General features: G+C 41.0%; 1 protein-coding gene, 1 long non-coding RNA gene and 1 other non-coding gene across 3 annotated transcripts in view; 2 read left to right on the forward strand and 1 right to left on the reverse strand.

The window, feature by feature from the left end:
* LTA4H (leukotriene A4 hydrolase) overlaps positions 1-17107 on the reverse strand; it is a 34943-nt gene extending 17836 nt beyond the window's left edge. The window contains exons 1-9 of the mRNA XM_072773167.1: positions 16835-17107; positions 10512-10642; positions 8999-9119; positions 6595-6663; positions 4475-4579; positions 3411-3463; positions 1659-1731; positions 1051-1191; positions 230-253 (exon numbers count right to left, since the gene is read on the reverse strand). Coding sequence (XP_072629268.1) covers positions 230-253; positions 1051-1191; positions 1659-1731; positions 3411-3463; positions 4475-4579; positions 6595-6663; positions 8999-9119; positions 10512-10642; positions 16835-16993 — 876 coding nt within the window. The 5' untranslated portion in view covers positions 16994-17107. The remainder of the gene's footprint in view (positions 1-229; positions 254-1050; positions 1192-1658; positions 1732-3410; positions 3464-4474; positions 4580-6594; positions 6664-8998; positions 9120-10511; positions 10643-16834) is intronic.
* Positions 17108-17270: 163 nt separating this feature from the next.
* The window catches only part of LOC140602911 (uncharacterized), an 84536-nt gene continuing 79437 nt past the window's right edge, over positions 17271-22369 (forward strand). Inside the window, exon 1 of the long non-coding RNA XR_012005893.1 lies at positions 17271-17537. This is a non-coding gene — a long non-coding RNA (uncharacterized lncRNA). The remainder of the gene's footprint in view (positions 17538-22369) is intronic.
* TRNAD-GUC (transfer RNA aspartic acid (anticodon GUC)) lies at positions 17521-17592 on the forward strand. Its single transcript has one exon. It is a non-coding gene; the product is annotated as a tRNA-Asp (tRNA).

Genomic DNA, 22369 nt, shown 5'->3' on the forward strand with positions numbered 1-22369 from the left:
AAATACTAAATGGATAAATCACTCCATTAAAATCTATTTCATAAGCACAAGAAGAGATCAGACCATCAAATGTTATGAAATCTATTAAATCTAACTGTTAATATCATAACAATCTCCCAGTTATCTTTTATAACCGTATCTCCAACATAACAATACAATGGATATTTTAAAAATTAGTGGACTTAATAGTTCTTTGAGGGTAAGACCACAATGGTAAATTTTAACTTACATTGGAGAGTGACTTGTCTCCTGCCTGAAAAAGAAGAAAACCACCTTAGTTTTCAAACTGTGGACTATATTTAAAGGACTGCGTACATCAGGCTGTATTCTGGCATTAATAGGGCAGTGTATTTTTACTGTGGCACTCAAAGGGGTTAAAAGCAGAGTATGTGTTGAGAAAATAAGAGAAAAAATGCAGGACTCAAAAAACAGCGTGATTCTTTTCTCCCCCTCATCGTGGGAATTTTTATAGGACCAGGAGGGCCAGTACACCCATCTCTAATTAACTTCCAGGACACATTTCTCCTACTCCCGTTTTTTTTTTTTTTTATACGTTCTCATTTCCCTTACGTATCTCTTCTCTCCTAATTACTCACAGCATATTTAAGTCTGTAGTGATTTAAAGTAGCATACAAAGGCATAAAATTATAATATACTGTCAGTCTACTCCTTCCCTACACATGCTAAAGTGAGTTTTTGTTTGTTTTGTTTGACCAGTCCCTACATGCCAAGTGTAAATGGTCTAGTTTCATTGTCTGGATACAGAATTTGTCCACACATGGCTGTGACACGGCCTCCCCTTCCCCAATGCCCCCACACACCTTGAATGTAATATTCCCATCCCCCTAAGGGCCACATTATTTTCTTTTGAGAAAATGAGATGATGAAAATGACCATAATAAGCAAGTCACATGAGGAAGAAGAGATAAATGTATAAATAAGAGAAAATATTGTTTTAAAGAAATAGATGATCAGATGCCTGAGGCTCTTCACATCCAGATACACATGTGGGGAGAAGTTGGCTGTGCATGAAGACAAGCTCACACTTACCAGCAGAGTGGGAGTTACGAAGGTGAGGCAAGGGTTCTCCATGCCACCGTAAGGGAAGGATGGTGGCAGGACTAAGAGGTCATACTGGCCCCAGACGTATGGTCCTCCCAGATCTTCAGCAATTTTAAGCATAGATTCAGTCTAGAAAGTTAATGTACAAATATTTGCATGTTTTATCATTCCAATGATGAACTTCTTCAAAGTGTATTTGCTTTCTCTGGAGGTTATGAGTTAAGGATGCTCATTTTATTCTGTATTTTTTAAAAAAATATTTACTTATTTATTTGAGAGAGAGAGGACACACAAAGGGAGAGGGAGAAGCAGACTCCCTGCTAGCTAGGGAGCTTGTGGGGCTTGATCCCAGGACCCTGGATCATGACCTAGGGTGAAGGGAGACACTTAATGGACTGAGCCACCCAGGTGCCCCAGGATGCTCATTTTAAATGATACTGATGCAAAAAATGTAGCAACTGCAAATCCACACAGAGTAAGATATTATTTGATTCTCTTAGCACATCAGCACATCGCTAACACCATCATATGTCATACTTAAAATCTTAAATCTATCCTCTAGCACAATTATGAAAAAGGGTAACTATATGACCAACCTCGGAAAATTCATAAGCAGACTTCTCCACCTGCTCTTTCTCAGACCAAACCAATGTTCGTGGACCAATTTGCCTGCAAAATTGAAAAGCTTGATAAAAATGAAGTTCACGATAATCTACTTACTTGGTTCCAGAAAAGAGCTCGAGTACTAGGTACAAATCCTGACAGCAGTAGTGGTGGTGTGATGTGCCATGTGCTCATGGGACAGAGGGGGGGTTTCATGGCTCCTCTGAGATACAGTCCTGCTCTTGTATGTACCAGTAAATATGCAGCTTATTAAGGGGGCACCCGTCTGGGCCCCCAAAGATTAGCTTACTGGCTCTGGTTAAGGACTTTGGGCATCTAGTTTCCTCTTGCTATCTCACAACTATAGACACTCAGTCATGGCCCAGTGAGAGGCTATTCCAGATCAAGGGCAGGTGTAAAATTCATTACATGCTTAAAGGTTGAACACTCAGAGAAGAAGAAACAAACTGAGAAAGAAGGACATCATCCTGTCACATGCTACGACAGGGCTGGTCCTTGAGGAGCATTCTGTTAAGTAACACAAGCCAGTTACAAAAGAACAAATACTCAACAATTCCACTTATGAGTTATCTCAAGTATTCAAACTCATAGAAACAAAGAGTAGAAGGGTGGTTACCAGGGGATGGAGGGAGGTGGAAATGGGAGTTGTTGTTTAAATGGTATAGAGTTTCAGTTTTGCAAAATGAAACAAGTTCTGAAAATCTGTTTCACAGCAATGTGGACCTAGTGAAAGCTGCTGACTCTGGCATGTACATGTACAAATGGTTAAGATGGTAAATTTCATGGGGTTTTTAACCACAATCTTAAAAAAAGGAGGAAAGAAATAGAATGATATATCACTTACAAAGGACTAGAACTCAGAAATATTCTTTTCATCAAAAATTTCATCCTAAAAATTTTATGTAGCACCAAATCCCAAACAATAAGATTTTGCTCAGGTGTCCTGCCCCAAAGAGGTAGATTCTAAGGCAGTTGCTTCTTAAACTTTACGTGCCTACAGGTGATCTGGGGAGCTTGTTCATATGCAAATTTTGAGTTAGTAGCTCAGGGGATCTGGCCCAAAAATGTGCATTTCTAACCTAGTCCTGCAAAAATTTGCATTTCTAATCTAGTCCCATGTGATACCATGCTATTGGTCTCTAGACCACACTGAGTAGCAACAGTAACCAGGGTTATCCAACAAATTTAATGAGCTAAAATATGAGCTGCATATGTAATTTCAAATTTCCTAGTAGTCATGTTTTAAAAAAGCAAGATTGGAAGCAGATGAAATTAATTTTAACAATATAGTTTGTTTACCCAGTGTAATCTAGTGTATTTTACACTTACAGCACACCTCAGGCTTCATGTAGTTAGTGGCTGCCACGCTGGACAGGGCCCATCTGTGTTGTACAGGCTGCAAAGTCAGACAGCCTAGATCCAGGTTCTGGCCCTGACACTTCCTAGTTCTGTGACTGTGAGCCAGTTATTACGACTCACAGTCACAGCATGACTCATCATGCTCATTCTGCAATACCTGGAAAATCTGAAGGGTGACTGATAAAGATTTTTTAAATGAAAATTAATTGTTATTTACATTTTATGATTAGATTTGAATTTTTCCAGAGCTATCAGCTTGAGATCTTGAGACAGGCACAAATGAGCTACTAGTTATTTCTGCCAGAGGTTCAAGATGCCTGAAGTTTTAATCTTTCTGTAACCTCAAAATTTGTTCAAAAGCTCACCTGCTTTCTAAAGCTCCAACAACTAAAGCAATCAAGTAGCAGGGGATGGGAACCTAAAGGGAGAAAAAAAAAAGAAAGAAAAGAACACACACATGCTCAAATTAATGCTTAAAAATATTACAGAATAAGACAGTTCATATTTAAAAGTAAGTAAATTTCTTTTCAAATCTCATCGGTCTCATTTCTAGGGGGTCAAATAGTTCAAAATTGTGATGTAAAACATTTCAAAACATCAATTTCTCTTTTATTGTACTAAGAAAGACAGCTTCTGAAATGTGAAAGACATGACTGCACATAATTTTGCAAGGTCCATTTCAAGTATTTCTCAAAAATTAACTTCTAAGAAGGAACTGTGCTTTTTTCTTAAGTTTTTTTTTTTCTTGATGTAAAACAATTTTTTACTTCCTTTTTAGAAAACCACTCCCGGTATATTTGAGAGACATATAAAATAATCCAGCAGTAAGAGAATGCTGAAGGTTTGGGAGCTTGGAATCCCAGATCCCACTGTCCACTGTGGTTCAATTACATGTTCTATTACAAAGGTCAATTTTAAAAAGCATGCATAAACACAATTCATTAAAGGTCAAAGGTACAAGTCAAATTATCAGTTACATAGGAATTTTAACTTTAAATACTGTAACAAAGGTTTTTTGTTTGGTTGGGTTTTGTTTTGTGTTTTTTTTTTTGTTTTTTTTTGTTTTTGGTCTAATATAGCTCTTCCATTTGCAAACACTAAATAACCACAAGCCAGCACTGTGGTATGAGGGCGGGCCAAAGTGTAACTTAAAATAACTGAAATCCTGCTACACTAACTGGGATGAGAGAAAATGGGATCAGGCCATGTCCTTACTTTGCTTATCCAGCAACCTCTTTCCACAACATTTTACTACCACAAAAGAAAGAAAGAAAACAAAGATAGAAGCTGCTTTCTAAATTCTGAAATATTCCAAAGGCAATTTTGCTCTCTGGACAGGTAAAAGCTATCTATAGTTCACTACCAATTAAAACAGAAATGTAGGCCCTAAGATCTTACCTTTTTTTTTTTTTTTTTTTTTAGATCTTACCTTTTGGCTGAATTTATATATTTTCCTGCTCGGGTCTTCTGGGTCAGGTTCTTCTCCATCACGAATAGCACTCATAAGTGCCACCAATTCTTTAGGAACAGATACCTAATCAAGAAGATAAATCATTTCCAGTTATAAATAAAAGATTCTATGTATCTTAAACCACATGTGTAAAATAAAGTATTTTCCCCATCTTAACTGTGAGAAGACAATGAGTCCAGGAAGTTTGGGCATATCAGGTTTATCCATAAAATTAGCAATATATAAAACTGGCTTCTTGGAAAGTGAATGTGGTCTATCTATCCATTCATCCATCCATGTTAAGAGCACCTGGTAGAAATTAGATTAAAACTCCAGCTCTACTACTTACTAACTGCATGGACTTGGGTAAATAACCTCCCTGAGACTTAGTTTTCCCATCAAACAAAAGTAATAACCTCATAGTACTGCTGCAAAGAATATGTACAGAAGAAGTGCCCAGCAACCTTCCTGGCAGTGGTAACCACCACACCTGTCTTCCTCCACACCCTCCAAACAGATTCACGAGCTTGTATACTTACGTTAGGACAGAGAATACAGTTTTGAAAAGTTTTATATTTAAAACATAAACTTGGTGTTGCAAATCAAAGAGCTTTTTAAGGGTCATAATTATGAGAAAGTAAAAGTTATTGCCCAGAACCGTGAAATAATTTTCTTTGGGAATTTGTATGGAAAATATGCTTACGGAGCTTATGGGGCAAACCTTATAGTCACTTAAATGTGTACCCAAGTTCCATGATTCTGAAAGTTTTATTTCTAATGAATACTAGAATCAAGGACTATCCCCTCAATATTAATGATCTAGCAAACATACATTCCATTAAGTTCTAGACTTCCATATTCTTCTTGCATGGCCCAGTATTTAAAGCTATTTCTGAGGCAGACTCAGAAGCTCCAGAACCAGTGCTACGACAACCATAAATCTAGAGCTAAAAAGCACTTGGGAAATGATTTAGTTCTGCTTCTACCCTTTATTTAGTCAGTGATGTGTTATACAGATGCGACAACTCCAGGTTTTGAGGTCCTAAGACTTGCCTCAGGTCATGCACTTAGTAACTGGTAGAGGAGAGTCCAAAACCTGGGATTCTTTGTCTTCCATTATATAGTTTTCTACAGCACTATACACACTAGGTGTGGTTTGGTTGTGGGATGATCTAGAATCAATAAGCCTCCGTAAAGATAGGTTGGTTCTCAATTCTAGTTGCGTGGTCTAAGTAGGTCTGGCTTGGGACCTAGCATGCATGTATATATTTAGTATTATTTAGTGTTTATTTATTTATTTATTTAGTACTTATTTATTCTTATGGTGCTTTTTTGTAAAAGGATTAGCAGTACCTACAACAAGAATCAGGTGGAAATGTATTCAGATAAGTCTACAATCTATGCCTGTGAGGGTACCTAGACAGAGGTTTACATGGCTATAAGGCACATTTCTAGAACTTTTAATCCTGCAAATGTTAATTTTTAAAAAATTAAAAGATGCTGTCCTCAAATTCTTGTTTTGAGGTCTAGAATTAATTCTGAACTCCTTTTAAAATCAGAATAGGGGGGATCCCTGGGTGGCGCAGCAGTTTAGCGCCTGCCTTTGGCCCAGGGCGCAATCCTGGAGACCCGGGATCGAATCCCACGTCAGGCTCCCGGTGCATGGAGCCTGCTTCTCCCTCTGCCTGTGTCTCTGCCTCTCTCTCTCTGTGACTATTATAAATAAATAAAAATTAAAAAAAAATAAAATAAAATCAGAATAGTACCTACTTCCTTTCATTACACTTATGTTTGAAACTGCCTTTAAAAGAGAGATATTGGGGTGTGCCTGGCTGGCTCTGTCCATGGAACATGTGACTCTTGATCTCAGGGCTGTAAGTTCAAGCCCCATGTTGGGTGTAGAGATTACTTAAAAATAAAAATCTTTAAAAGAGAGATGCAAAAAGAGGTCCACAGCTTCTTTGTTACATAGTTTTTGTAGAATTTAATGAAGTGAAATATTACTAACTATAAAAATCCAATTATTATCTCTCCTTATCATTTATACCACATTTACTTACATGAGTCATTTAATTCAGTTAATAATTTGTGATACTTGCCTCTGCACTGTAGGTTAATTTCACAGAAGGAGTGTCTTGGCAAGGAAGAATTGCTCTGCAGTGGATGGCCTGGGATGGGGGAAGGGAAAAAGAAAAAGGCTATTTCCCTTTCTTATAAATCAAGTCATTATGAAATTAATTAAAATTGCAGCACTGTCCTTAGACACATTCTTTTTAGAAATAAGTCTCACATTTTTTCAGATCATTTGAAGGAGCAAAAAAGGTCTGATTTCCCATTTTAATGTATGGTTGGTCAGTCCTCACATTTCAGCTGAAGCATGAAGCAATGTTAAGCGTTGTTTCCTACTCTCTGCCCTAAGTAACAGCAATGTCCAGTTAGATGCTGTTAGGGACCCCGAGAAAAAAGGGCTCTTTGGTGAAGTGAAATTGAGAACCATGCATATTACATCCCGGTCTTAAAGAGTCATTTGGAACATTAGCCTCCTGGAGACTCTGAAAATACCTACAACAAAGAAACGTATACTTGTTTTAACAGGAAGTCCCCTTTCTCTGGTTAGTTATTAACATCTAATGGGACGCCCATGTTCTGAGGAAAACTGCTTGGGGAGTGTCACTAGAATCTTGACATTCCAATCTTGCAGCAAACTTTGAGAGCGAAAACTGAGAAGAAAAGGAAGAAGAAAGAACAGTCTTTCTCAGTACCATCTGGACAGATTCATTGACATATGCAGCATTTCTCTGCTTCCGCATTCATCTGTCATGAATGCTGGTTCCATTGAGAAGGAAGACCCGGGTATCTTCAATTTTATACCCTGGCCTCCTTACAAATAAATCTGGACCAATTGCTGGTGAGCAAAGGAGCCCCAGACTCCTTGCCAATTGCTAGTAAGCAAAGGAGCCCCAGACTCCTTGAGACGGTCCCCTGAACTTAAAGGAATACTGACACTAACATCTCTCTGAACATCTCTAAATTCTAGACATACTTGCTGCCTCAACAAGATTCCTTACAACCCTCAAACTCTAGCCCTTTTCATTTCAAATCTAGTCCATTCTCCAAAGATATGGGATCCCAAATGATCTCTAGATGGATTACGTAGGACTAGAAGAACCACTTGACTCTCCCTCCCAAAACAGGGATCTAAGACCATGCCTTTAGACTTCCTTTGCAGTCCCTAGTTTGGGGACTCAGTGAGGCCACAGGGGTTCTCAGATGTGTTTCACTGGATAGACCCACACCCGGGCAAGTGTGCAGAGAACTGCAGCAAACTCATCAAACAAAATCACGTCCACGTTTCCCATCAACTGCAGTCATTTCTTAATTTAACTGAAATCTCTTTCCTCTATTTCAAACACTGTTGCCAATAAGAAATGGAATAACATATTCAAAATTCACATTCTGGTGACTCTCAAATCTTGCATTTCTCGCCAACTTGAGATTATGGGACATTCTGTTAGAAGTACTAACTGAAAATCGAATATTATAAGAAATGCACCACTTGTGCGCTCTTGCCTAGAAAACCACATCTGTTTCAGATAACTGAACTAAGGTTCTAAGGATTTCTTAGATTAAAAAATTATTTCAATTGGCAATAGAAAGTAAACTTGTCTATTTCGTGTTCCAATACTGCTTCCTTTTTTAGACTTGTATTCAAATTTGAGCCTATGTGATATTACTATCACATAGGAATATTGAGGATTAAATATGCCAAGTACCCAGCACAATGCTGGAAAATACAGTAAGCATTTAATGAAATGAGTGCCTTTCATTATAAATTATCAGATTACTAACAAAATTAGGCTTTTTTCCTTTTAGAAGATAGTTTCATATGTATTAACCTTGTGACAAATTGTCTTTGATTATGAGATTCTTTATTTTTAATCTTTAAACAGAAATAGTTTAAATCGTAGGATTTTAAAGTTACATTTAATATGTTTATATACCATATACATTTGTAAAAGTATAAGAAAAATCTGGAATGGCTGCACACCTAACTCAATGGTGGTTACTTCTGGTGGTTACTTCTGGAGAAGATTGAAAAATCTGATCTTTCACTTTCCACTTCTTTATTGTTAACATTTTTCATAATCAGTACATATTACTTTTGTCTTATTACTTTTTTTCCTTTCTCTTTTATAACCATTTCTTGAGTGCCCATTCAAGAATGCTAAGTTCTATCCTAGGTGCTCAGGATATAAATATAAAAATGACCCTATAGTCTACTTTCAATGGACATGATTTCAAATTGAGTTTCTTTTTTAAAGTAATATAAGAATATGTTAATACTGAGATATCAGTGAAAATGTGTGTCATTTTTATGACAAATTAAAATACTATCTTAGGTAAGACCTGAGTATCCGAAAGACCACTGTCCACTTGGCTTCAGTAAACAAAACGTGCAGGGAATTTTTTGTATAATTAGTCATTCTGGATCCTTCTTTTTACCTGGCACTGACTAAAGAGATATGGGTGTTCTTTCCCAGAAGTTTGTTCAGGAGTGAGCCACTGAAGAGCCGAAGATTTTGGAGAGGTCTCAAAAGAAATTTCTATAACAACTTCTTGATTTCTGTATGCAACAAACAAATATATTAGCAGAGTATAATTCAACCTAACTAAAGTTTGAATTCATAATACACAGACTAAATAATAAAAATGTTATTTTATTAGGTCTTGTTACTGATTGAGAATGAGCTCTAGGAATGCTGCATCCTAAGTTTCTTACCTGATTGCCTGCCACTGGATCCTTTCCACTCTACCACACTAAGTGCTTCTGAAGACGTCATAGAACTAATATTCGTTGAATACACCACTGCATGTCTGACACTTTACACCTGTCATATCATGCAATCTTTTATCATAGTGGGAAAGTGGAAGAAATAATTTTGGAACTTGGACTACCACACAGCGGTGGGTGCCAGAGCATGACACAAAGCAGTGCTTGACTTATGGGACAAGTCAAGAAATTGATAATACACATTTAGAAACTTTTAGAGTGACTCTAATGGCTGTTGACTCAAAAATGTGTGCTCGCTTTTGATCTCTTCTTCCTAGTAATTCATTTTTTATAAAAGAATCAGTATGTGACAAATTGGAAATAACAAAAACTGGTCCTTCACCCCAGATAGTTTGAGCAGCACTGGTAATGAGGTAATAGCAAGAACTTTGGAGACCAGCACAGTGCCTATGTTTGAATCCTGACTCTACCACCTACACTATGGTTCTTGATCTGTACAGTGAGGTCAGTGAGATCTCCCTCACAAGTTATTTGTGGGTGTTTCCCTTCTTTTTCCTAAACGGGAAGAGAAGGCATGAGAACATTGGCCACTGAAAGGTGGGGTAGATCACTCTTGTTTTAGGCCAATGGTTTTCCATCCTTTTTCCCCTTCCCAATTTATCAAGGAGTGGGATATGCTCTCAATATGACAGTTGTGGCTGCCTCTTTCTTGAATAAGTTACTTTATTTCTCTGAAGCTCCCGTTCCTCAACGTAAAATGGAAATCATACCACAAAGGGTTACCATAGGATCAGATAAAGGAATGTATTTAAGGCATTATCTCAAGACTAGTACATAGAAACTGTTCTGTTTGTCATTGCCATTATTCCATTAATAAAAGTAGCCAGCTTCTGGGGAAAAGGTGAAAAATGTGCATCTTATAAAAGCTTCCCAGATGATTACAAAATGTTTCCTTAAGATGGCATGCTTCTGTCATCACTCTAGATCACTCCCATGATCAGTAAAGAAATAGCACTATCAAAAGTCCTCTTCTTGAGTATCTCATACAATGAATTTCTTTAGAATCTTAAGATACAATTTTCACTGTAAGCTTTAATTTGAACAGCAGATCAGTAAGAGCGCCAATTACTACATACACACAAACTAGAAATTAGAAAGGAAGATTGTTTAAAAATCTTTTTCTCCATTATTTCGTCATATAAAAGAGAAGGGTAACACTCATACTTGCTCAGAGCAATAGGAAGAGAGATTTCCATTGGTGATCCTTTGTAACTTTGTCTTTCTCCAAGAGTGTATTTGACTTCTTGTCCATTGGTGACCACTTTTTCTATTGTGAGGTCCTTCGTATCCAAAGTCTAGAATTAAGTTAGTATTTTTAAATGGTAAGAAAATTGTTCAATATACACCAGAGAAAACTAATATTAGATATAGGTAAACTATAATGATTACAAAATAGAACTAGTTGCTGATAGTAAAATGGAGTGAAATTAGAAGAATTAAAGTCAGTGTAGGTCCTGTCTCTTGGGACTCTAATTTTACTGAAAGATTTTTGGTTCTAAAGTTGGCGTATCTATTGCTGGGTAATTCTGGGATAGTCACACAAACTTAGGGTCTCAAGTGTAAGTCAAATCTAGGTTAAAATGTCTTTGATCCTGTATCCTAAAACTTAACTTCTCTGCTATGAAAAAAAATTCATCTATGACGGAAGTTTTTTTCATCACAACACCTTGATATATCTTACTGCAATTTCTTCCTGGAATTCATATGCTCCAACTCCTAGGTACTTTCATACATCCAAAAATTAAAACAAACCATGGCACTCATTAGGCAAATAAGTGGGTTGTACATTGCCATTATGTATATTGAGAAGGCCCAACCTGGTGTGGCAACTCCAACCAAATGACCCATAGAGGACTGAGAGTGTATCTACCCATTGAGGACAACTGCTCTGGGCAGGAAGGGAGTGGCAACAAGCGTCTCAGTGTTTTCCATCCCCCTAATCCTCTGAGCGCCAGAGACAATACCTTTCACTCTTAACTAATCTTTTGTTCTAGAGTCTTCAACCTTCCTATGCCACAAGACCATTTCCAAACAATGTAAACAAGCCTCCCATGTTATGTTTATTTTTTTTTTATTTTTATTTTTTTTTAATTTTTATCCATTCATGATAGGCACACAGTGAGAGAGAGAGGCAGAGACACAGGCAGAGGGAGAAGCAGGCTCCATGCACCGGGAGCCCGACGTGGGATTCGATCCCGAATCTCCAGGATCGCGCCCTGGGCCAAAGACAGGCGCCAAACCGCTGCGCCACCCAGGGATCCCCCATGTTATGTTTAAAACTTCTCTTGATCCTTCTGCCCTGATAACTATTCATTTGTCTCCGTTCTTTCTTAAACTCCATGGGCAATATATGGCTGCTATTTCTACTTCTTCATCAATCTCTCCTCCTTCCTTCTCTTCAGTCTGGCTTCTAGCTCTTCTGCTTCTGAAAGGGCAGGGCATGCCTCCTGCTCAAGAGGTCTTTTCTGCTCAGTATTCTGGACCTCTGTCCACTCATAGCCGTTATGGGCCATATGATTTGTTTGAAGTCCTTTCCTTGGCTTCTTTGACTTTACACATAAATGGTTTTGTCTAATGCCATTTCCTCCCCCTACTTTCTAGCTCCTAAAAATGGATATGTCCCAATGTTCTAGCCTCAATCCCTTGATTTTTTTTAAAAAAATATTTATTTATTTATTTTAGAGAGACTGGGAGGGAGCATGAGGTGGAGAGGAGCCTGGGATCACAACCTGAGCTGCTTAACTGACTTAGCCACCCAGGTGCCCTCAATCCCTTGATTTTCTTACCATATTGAACACTTCCTAGTTCTCACTTATCCCACCTCATCAACCAATTCTTCATCCTTTCCCCAGGACTGCCACTTAGAGAGATCTAAGTTGCCTGCTTGACATTTCCATGGGAAATATTGCTTCATATTCAGTGGGCTTCTAAAAATTCTAAAAATGAAGCCACCCTATGTCTCCAAATCAGTTCTCTCCCTTGATTTCTCTCTTCTGTTAACAGAATCCTCGAGGTACCTAAAGTTTGAGACATTCAAATAACCTTCAGTGGGGACGTGTGGGTGGCTCAGCAGATGAGCATCTGCCTTTGGCTCAGGGTGTGATCCCAGAGTCCTGAGATCAAGTCCCGCATTGTGATCCCTGCAGGGAGCCTGCTTCTCCCTCTGTCTATGTCTCTGCCTCTGTGTCTTTCATGAATGAATGAATAAATAAAATCTTTTTAAAAAGAAGTATCTTCAATTGATCCCACTTGCCAAGCCCCCATAGCCAGTTAACACATTTTTCTTTCACACTGTCTTCATACTTTATTTTCTTTTACCACCACTCTAGGTCAGACCCTGCCTCAGTACTGCCTACAATCTGATCTCCCAACCTCTGGCATCTTTCTATTGAAATCTGGCCGGCCATAGCATGGGAGATTTAGAAGGCCAGTCATAACCATAATCATTAAGTTGATTCCTACTTCTCTAGAGTAAACAATATTTGGTTGGAAAGAAATTTTCATTCTGGTGTGTGTGTGTGTGTGTGTGTGTGTGTGTGTGTTTTAAAGCAGGTAAGTTTGTTAGGGGTGCCGCCTGTTTCCCTCCAAATAGGTAATTATTCCTGTTGGGTTACTTTCTTTCTGGCGTACTTCAACCACTGTTACTCTAAATTAGTAGAACTGACTTATCTTCTTGTACTTGCATATTCAGATTATGTGGCTTTATTAGGCTTATATCTTACTATGAATAATAGGGTTACTCCTTTGTTCCTTCATATTCCTATTTATGGCTCTCTGACTTATTTTAAAAACTTAATTTGAATATCCATGTATGTAACTACTCATATTTATACTACTTTTATAGCCATAAGGATGAATCAACTGGCTTATTTCCCAGAGGAGCACATCCTATTATATCTAATTACCTCAACTTTTCAAACCTATTCAGAATCAGAAGAGCCAGATTATTGTTGTGACTATTTTTTGAAATCTTTTTCATATCCTCTGTACTTATTACAGTAGTCAGTCCAGATCTCTCCTATAGCCATTTACTGTACCACATTAGAATGATAAGTGTTCTCTACTAGATTGAGGGTTCTTAAGAAGACAGAGAATGTTACTTGGGCTTGCATTCCCAGAGTTTAGTACAGTGCCTAAAAAAATCGTAGGTATCACTTAATGCATGAAGTGAGTCCTGAACCAAGAGAAAGGAGAAAATGCAGTGGTTAAGCTGTATACTCCAAGTCTTGACCTCAGCTATCATTCTCAAGTTACTTAAGAAATTCCCCTTCAAATTTCACTAATAAATACTACTAAACAATTGATCAAAAATAGTAATGGAAAAAAGGAAACTGCATTGTTGAAAAGTTGGAACTAGTACTTTTCAACCAAATATTGTGGAACACCGACTATGCAGAAGGCCAAGATACCATACATAGTTGTAGCAAACAGACCTACAAATAGTAGGAAGTTATTAGGGATATAATTTACTATATCTTGTGGTATCCTCTTTGAATAACACCCCCCAAAGCAGTTCTACTTCGAAGCACCTGGCTGATTGCCATGGGATATATAACTAATTCCCTTTTTTTTTTTTTTTTTTTTTTTACTAATTCCTTTTTTGCACAGGCTGCTGGCAAGCTCGATGTAAACCTCACAACCCACTTCTTCCTTCCTAGGGCCTGATGTCATGGGTTTGGTTTTCACTATCCTCCTTCCCTCTTCCTCCAAATTCTTAAATTATTTTTAAGCTTCTTATACAGCATATGTTGTTTTAAGCAGACTCAAATTCTTTCTGTGACAAAGTAATAGCTTAAATTAAAAAGCTTTCTGCCTCAGTATTATATCTCTATCTGCATTTTCTACCTGTTACTTGCAGGGTGCTGCAATGAAAAAAAAAATTGGGTTATTGTTAAAACCCAAACCAAAACACCTTGATTTGATTCCTGGCTCAGCCATTTACTTAGTGAAGACTGGAGAGTGTGTAGTCAGAAAGATCTGTGTTCACTCCCTGGCTCTGCCACTCACTAGTATATGATCTTGGCCAAGACATTAGAACCTCTTTGAGCCACCAGCTGATAGAACACCTAAAAAAGGTTGAAAATTTCAACAAAAGGAACAAATGCTTGGACACTGTCACAAATGAATGCCAAGCTTGAGGCCAAATAACCCAAAACTTCAAAAAGATTTTTAGAAAAGCTGGGCTTTACTCCTAGTAAAACCTACTGGTACAGCTCTTTCAACATTCCCCAGCACCAAGGACTCCAGGAATAGAGCGAGCAAGGACACTCAGTGTCCTCACCAGCATGGGCATGGGGTCCTCTCTATTGGTGGTGGGGAGGTAGGATGTCCACTCACCCTCAAGATACAGTTGGCACTATTATTAGCACAGCCTGCGTAAGGCTCAGGCACTGCACTCTAATTGAATTCACCCACTAGTTCATCAAACTTTTGAGGGTCCTCTGCGTGGCAGGTGCTACTATACTAGGAGCCTGATACAAAGAGCCATGGAACATAGCCCTACCTTCAAGAGACTGTAATCTGGTGGAGGAAAGAAGTTGAGTTTGAAGAAATAAAGCCAAACTCTTGGCCTCAAGTTGTCACCATGAATAAGCAAACAATTATACACAGATGTCACTGTACCACAACTAGCCTTCCTTGTATAAAATCTAACATTATTATCAGTTTAGGCTCTAAATTTGCTAAGCAGACATGCTAACCAGACATCAGGATTTAAAAATCTTCTCTCAAGATTTGGGGAACGCAAAAACAATGTGCAAGTTGAGACTGGGACACTGAAGGTACAGGCTTTTCAGAATTTAAGCATCCTGTCTTCTTGCTTCTTCAAAGATCAGAGTTCAACCTTTATTTTTACAAAACAAGTGAGGGTGCAAGGTCATACTAAGTAGTGATAAACTATCAAAATCTATTTTCTTTTAATAAAAAGGGAGATTGCATTGAGACGGGACTTCAGCCAATCCTGTGCAGGCAAAGCTGCCTGCAATAATAGATAGCACAGTACTTCAAGCAGACCAAAGTACAATCTATAGGGAAATAGTTAACCTTCTTGCTTGTAATACCTTATTTTCTTCCTTGTAGCACTTTTGGTGCCTAAATATCAATACATAGGGGAGTCCACCTACTTTTCAAATCAGAATCAGAGATGTTAAAGGACAAAGGGTAGGTTACCTGCTATATTAGTTCATATTAATGAACTCAAAATACAGGCCTATGACACAAGTAGGAAAAGAGTCATGAGAACCACCAATTCTTATCTAAACTTCTTATTATGCCCAATTAACTGACCCCACTGATTTCCCACCATCAAGCCTACAACATTCAGTAATCAAGTTCCTTAATGTCGTGCTGAAGCAGATACCACAACACTCTGCAAAATACACCGTGGCTGGTCTTTCCCTGTCCCTCTTATTTCTAAAATGCTCACCTATGAAATTCTTCAGGGGAAAGATACAATCCAAATACTATCACTTTGAGTAAGAACACCGAAAACAGGTTATGTTGTATAGATAAAATAATTTAATAACATTCCACAAATCTAAACAAGTTTTTCATCACTGAAGTGGCTAGCGATGTGGTAGAGGTATATTACTTCCTAAGAAGCGCAATAATTACTCCCTCCTTGAAACCAACTGTATGTAATACACTGTATTGAGATACGCTCAGAAAGCGTGAGTGGCCCATCCATCATTAAATTATTTGAAGAGACGGGTGGTAAGAATCAAAGGTAGCAGGACTAGGACCCTGGAGAAGAAGAGCTGCATGTTGCTAGCAGAGCCTGGAAGTATCAAATCGTGGTGGGGGTGGGGGGTCTGGAGCCGTAAATTCTAAGGGGTTCGAGAACGGCGGTAGGGAGGCTGGGGGGCTGGGGGAAGCCTACCACGACGGGTCGATGGGTCCTATCCTGCAGAAGTGCAGGTGTAGGAGAGGGTCCGGTGAGCATCGGCAGGGCACAGGGTCCGAGACTTAGAGGAGACCGTGGCCTGGGAAGGTGCGCGGGGACTGGAATAAACTCGGGGCCCGAGGAGGGAGTTGTGGGCTGCAGGCCGAGGAAATGGGGAGGCCACGGGGGGCTTCGCGCTGGGAACTCGGATAGCGGGGGAGGGAGGATTGGTGCTACAATGAAGCCCGCGCTCTGGGTGCGAGCAGGACGTGGATGCGGCGCTAGGATGTGCCGAGGGCCTGGGGAGGGGTGTCGGGGAGAGGGTGCAGGCGGAGCCACTGAGGCACAGGTAGCGGGCGACCGAGGGATGCGGACACAAGCGCGGTGCGGAGGGGCGCCATAGGCTGAGTGCGGGCCGAGGAAGGGGCGGCTGAGAAGCCAGTGAGAGCTGAAGGGAGGTGCGGAACAGGAGTTGTGGGCTGCGCAGGAGCACGAGGGAGGCGCGGGGCAGACCCGAGCGTGGGCCTGGGAGGGGGCGGCGGCGGGATGAGGGGCAAGAAGCGGGCGGCCGGGGCGAGGCGGGCACTGGGCGCGCGTCCCACCGTACCAGGCTGCGCAGATTGTCCTCCTGAGACTGCACCGTGAGCGCGGCGGTGCCGGTCAGCACCCGGCGGGGAAAGTCGACGCTGCAGCGCAGGTGCAGGTGCTTGGTCCGGCAGACCGAAGCCGGAGAGGCCAAAGAGCACGAATCCACTACCTCGGGCATGGCTTTCGGGAGTCCCTCCGCACGCCGATCGGCACCTCAAGAGCCGGCTGCCAGCCCACTCGACTGAGAGCTAGAGGCAGGGGACAGAGGGAGGCAATAAAGAGCAAGCGGAACTCGTGGCGCCCGCCGGGAAGGGAAGTTTCTTAAGGTGAGGGAAGAGTGGGGTGTAGCGTGGCTGGAACTACAAGTCCCGTGGTGCAGCGCGACAAGGCGTGCGCTTTGCTCCCTGGGAGTGTGTGTGCGGAGGGGTGCTGCGAGGACTGGTAGCATTCCTGAGAGGGGAGGAGGAGGAAGAGAGGGGAGCGGGGGCAGCCGGAGGAGGGGTGGGCAGACGGAAATGATCAGCGGAGCAACGGGGAGATCATTTGAACGCTCCTATTTTCGTTTTGTTCAACTTCGATGGACGTCGCAGTGGCAACGGCAGAATGTCAGACCCACTCTGCTGGCGGGAGGCGGTGGGGAAGGCCGAAGGCCGCGGAGACTGCAAAGCAATAAGAGGCTTGTCAGAAGGGCCGCTTACGTGCAGTTCCTCGTTAGTATAGTGGTGAGTATCCCCGCCTGTCACGCGGGAGACCGGGGTTCGATTCCCCGACGGGGAGGCACGAGAGCATCTAATTTTTTTTTTCTTGTCAGAATACGACTACTACGATGAAAATGTTCCTCCAAACATTTCTTTTTTTTTTTTTCCTCCAAACATTTCAAAAGTGAATACGAAAGAAATAATGTCAAATTAACTGTAAGCTTTACATCTCCAGAGTTGTGTCCTTGCTGGCTTGCCGTGTTGGCAAGCTAGCACACGTGACCTAAATTGTGCCAATTCAACAAGTTTTTCCTTTACCGTTTATTATGTACATTTCCAGGCCCTGGAGAGCAAAGACAGAATAAGCCAATACTCTCATTTTAGAAACTTGGAAGGTCATTTCAATATACTGTATTGAATTCTGTGGTTTGAGTATGTGTTGGCTGCAAGATTGGAATGCAGAGCTGGGACATCGAGCTCAGCTTTGGAAACCTTCCAGAGGGCGAGGAAGGGTTAAAAGATGATTTCTTTTGGGCTGGGATCTCAGTGTTAAAACTAGAGAAGTTAGAAGAGGACAGGTCTCAGAGGACCTTAGACAACTGGGTCTTTAATCTTGAATTCGTAAATAAGGGACCCATTGAAGAATTTTAAACGTGAGGGACATGGTCAGATTCAGGTCATGGAGAGAACACTGGTAGTTATTCAGAGAATGGATATGAGCTATCACAACCAGAGGCAGGTGAGTTAGGAAACTTTTAACAATAGTCCATGAAGAAGATGTAGGGGCCTAACAAAAGGAGTAAGTAAAGATAGAGAGAAAGGAAGGAATGGAAGGAAATGGATTCACAGATTAAAAAGAGGAAGAGGCCTAAGGTGATTCTCAGATTTTTGGCTTTGGTGTGTGAGCAATTAACCAGAGATAGACACATATGAAGAGGACAGATTTAGGCGAGGATGATCTAAGTTTAATTTTGAACATTGGTAGTTTGAGAGCTTATGGGATTCAAAGTGGAGATATCTGTGAATCAGTTGGATGTGTAAGTCCATGTCTCTGGGGAAGTTTATGGTAGATATGAGAAGGTCAAGTAATGTATAACAGTAAAAAGCTCTGCCCAAGTAGAGTGTGTAGAGAGAAGAGCAATGAAAGCAGGTTGAAAGCTGGGAGAACACGAGGTTTTAACAAAAAAAGTCTAAAGGATGGGGACAGTCTTTTCACAACATAGGCATGTATCAAATCACCACAATGCACACTTTAAAGATCTTATAATTTTGTCAGCTGTAACTCAATAAAGCTGAAATTTTTAAATAGGGGGGAGTAGGGTAAGAAGAACTCATGAAATCAACTAGGAAAAGCCAGGCAACAAAGTCAAATGCAGCCTAGAGGACCATTAAAAAAAGGAGTGAAAGCCTCCTTTGGATTCAGCAGTGGCGTGGATGTAGGGAGGATGGTGGTTTCCTTGAGTTTTGCAGTTTAGTGGAAGGTTTCCTTAAGCCTAAACCCCCACCCAGCCCCCATCTTTCCTGGAGAGAGTTCTCCTTTCCCTTCCCAGGACTCTGCCTATCTACCTTCCAGTCTGGGCGGGGCTCTAGTAGAACCTCCTGCCCTAACAGAACAGAGGTGTATGTGATGCCCTTCATGTTCTTCTTACAATGGGTGAGAAAGTGGAAGAATCTATTTTAGCTCTCTTTTTTTTCTTCACATTTAGCTCACAAAATGGTCGAGGCAACCCTGACCTGTTTCTCCATTTTTCTGTAAATCAGTTCTTATTTGTGCAAGAATTTTATTCTTAATATGCACATTTCTAGTCTATTCATGCCATGAAAAGGTTTGGGCAGCCCGGGAGGCCAGGGATGAAAGAGAGGAACACAAGACCAAGTTCTTCCAATTTAGGAAAATAGTGTGAGCGACCCTCCTCTCCTGCCCGAGCTCCTTCTCTGCCCCTCCCCACCTCCTCCCCAAACCCCTAGCCCAACTGAGAACCTGCCACACAGATGTGCTATTTATCTGCTTGTGCCCACAGAAGGGACTGGCCTGAACAGGATGGACTATCAGGCCGTGCTAGGTGGGACTTCTGGTCACATGACTGTCCCTCTGTCGCACACCAAGTGTGGTTCCAGGACCAGCAGCATTAGTGTCTCCTAAAAGCCTCACCAGAAATGCAGATCTCCGGCTCTGTCCCTGGCCTGCTGGATCAGATTCCACATCTTAGGGCGCCTGGGTGGCTCAGTAGGTTAAGCATCTACCTTTGGCTCAGGTCATGATCCCAGGGTGTTGGGATCGAGCCCCACATTGGGCTCTCTGTTCTGCAGGGATCCTGGTTTTCCATCTCCTTGATGTTCTCTCTCTCTCTCTCTCTGAAATAAATAAGTAAATAAGGTTTTTTTTTTTTTTTTTAAAGAATCTGTATCTTAATAACATACTCCCAGGGATTGATGTGCGTATTAAATTAAACACCACTGCTTTAGAGGTTCAAAGGGTACTTTTGGGATCAGAGGAAATTCGGTTCGAGAGTTTATCAAGCACGTCAGGACTCCTCCTCTTGGAGTCCTGGCCCCAATCCTCAAATCAGTACTCTTGTAATGCTCTGTCAACCCCAACACAGCACCTACCATACCACACAAGTGTTGGTTTATTTATCCTTCTCCAGGAGTAGGTGGAGTGTCCTGAATTTCCAGATGGCGTATTTTCCCTCTTCGAGCACGTGTGTTGGATGGATAAACAAATGTATAAATGAATAAAGGAGATTTCGTATGAGGCTCCAGGGGTTCCTTTTATTCAGTGCTTTACTCTTTGTTGACTTTGAGGCAAAGAGAAAGCTGCCTTGTGAACTCTTCCCTGCCCTATGATGTCACCAGGCAACATGCTTGCTTGTAACAGGAAACACCCTTACCATGTTCCTGCTAATGGCAAACACTTCGGTGCTCACAGCTCACTCCCCTCACCCCTATTCATTGTCCTCCTTCACTAGAAATATTTTCCCAGTTCATTCCCCTTCCCCTGTTTGTCCTTAATTTTTCTGAGCAGGAACTTTACACACACACACACACACACACACACACATGCACAAGCATGCCTGCACACACAGAGTCAATGCTTATTATTTGCAGGTTTCATATTTGTGACTTTGTCCACTCTCTAGAATGTATGTGTTACCCCCAAATCAATCCTTGTGGCCCTTTTGTGGTCACATGTGGACACACACAGAGCAATGGAGAATTTGAGTTGTCTGAGGCTCCCCTTCTCAGCTGGGGTTGAACAACACAAAGCTGAGCCTTCTTGTGTCTGCATCTTAGACTGGAAAAAAATGTCCTTTTTGGGGTCTATTTAGTGTCCTGTTTTTCACATTTTTGTGCTTTCTGTTGGTCATTTATTTTGCTTTTAAAATGTCCTCCAAGCAACGCTCAGGTGCTGTCTCATGTTCCTAAGCACAGGAGGGCTGTGATGTGCCCCATGGAGAAAGAACGCACCTGTGTTAGATATGTTTCGTTCAGGTGTGACTCCTCATGCTGTGGGCATGAGTGTGATGATCGTGAATCAACTGTATATTAAGTAAGGTATCCTTGGACAGACACACACATAAAATAAGATCACGTATTGGGGCACCCAGGTGGCTCAGTGATAGAGCGTCTGCCTTCAGCTCAGGTCGTGATCTTGGGTCCTAGGATCAAATCCTACATCGGCTCCCCACAAGGAGCCTGCTTCTCCCTCTGCCTGTGTCTCTGCCTCTCTCTCAATGTCTCTCATGAATAAATAAATAAAATATTAAAAAAACAAAAAACAAAAAAAAAGAGACATATTGACTGGAAAATACAACCAAAAGTTCGCAGAACCCTACTGTGTTTCCCCTGGCAGCAGTGGTTTAGGACTCACTAACTAATTCAGTGCTCACAGCGACTTTATAGAGTAATTGCTATAAATAAGGAGAATTAACCATGTGTACACCTTGCCCTTCCAGTTGGTTTGCATCTGTTTCTTTCAACCTCTCTGTTCCCAAAGGAGTTGAAGTGGCAAGCTTTTCCTGGGCCTACCTTATTGTTCTTTAACTTTCTTACAGGACAAATGTACTGTGGGGCCTCAGTAGGTGGGAAGGGGAATCAAAGAAGGAAGGGGAAGGAGGATGAACAAAGGAGGGAGGGATTATGGAGAAGAAAGATGCCCTGGGGTGGGGGTGGGGGCAGGAGTGGGGTGGACAGGTATTGCTTTGTCGAAGAGAGCTTGGATTCCCAGAATTTTGCAATTCTCACTACTCAAATACTTCCTCTTTATTTCCAAGAAGAATCATTGAACTAGAACAATAAGAAATGAGAAATTAAGTGATATTTTGTGATAGCTTTGGCTTTTCTTTCTGCTCTTTAAGGAATCAAACAGAGCCAATCTTCCAGATACTTTTGAGTTTTAAAAAAATGCTTTCTTTCTCCTCCCTCCACCCACTGTCTTCCTTGGGCTAGGATAACTCTATAAGTCCCCAATCCTAGGCCAAAAGGAAATAGTATTCCTGGCTGGCATAGATGCACTTCTGTGGTATTATCAGACCCCTTTCACAGGTGGCAAGCAGCATGGATGTTGGCTTGTCCTTGAAAAGTTCATAACCTTATAGGGCAAGTGAAGCCATAAAATGAAACCTAGAGATCCGAGTGGGAAACTGAATAATTAAAGGGGATTGAGGTGGACCCATCCACAGATGCTGTTGGAGTTCAATGCAGAGGTCTGTGGGCATCTTTCTGGAAGCAGCAAGGCTTGCATGGAAACATAAAGCAGGGGTCTCTTTTTTTATTGCTAACCGATACCAATAAAAATTGAGGGGTATACCCTCAATAAATGTGGGTTTTTTTTTTTTTTTACTTGTTTGTGAATT

This window comes from Canis lupus, chromosome 13 (assembly GCF_048164855.1).
Source record: "Canis lupus baileyi chromosome 13, mCanLup2.hap1, whole genome shotgun sequence".
Lineage (NCBI taxonomy): Eukaryota > Metazoa > Chordata > Mammalia > Carnivora > Canidae > Canis > Canis lupus.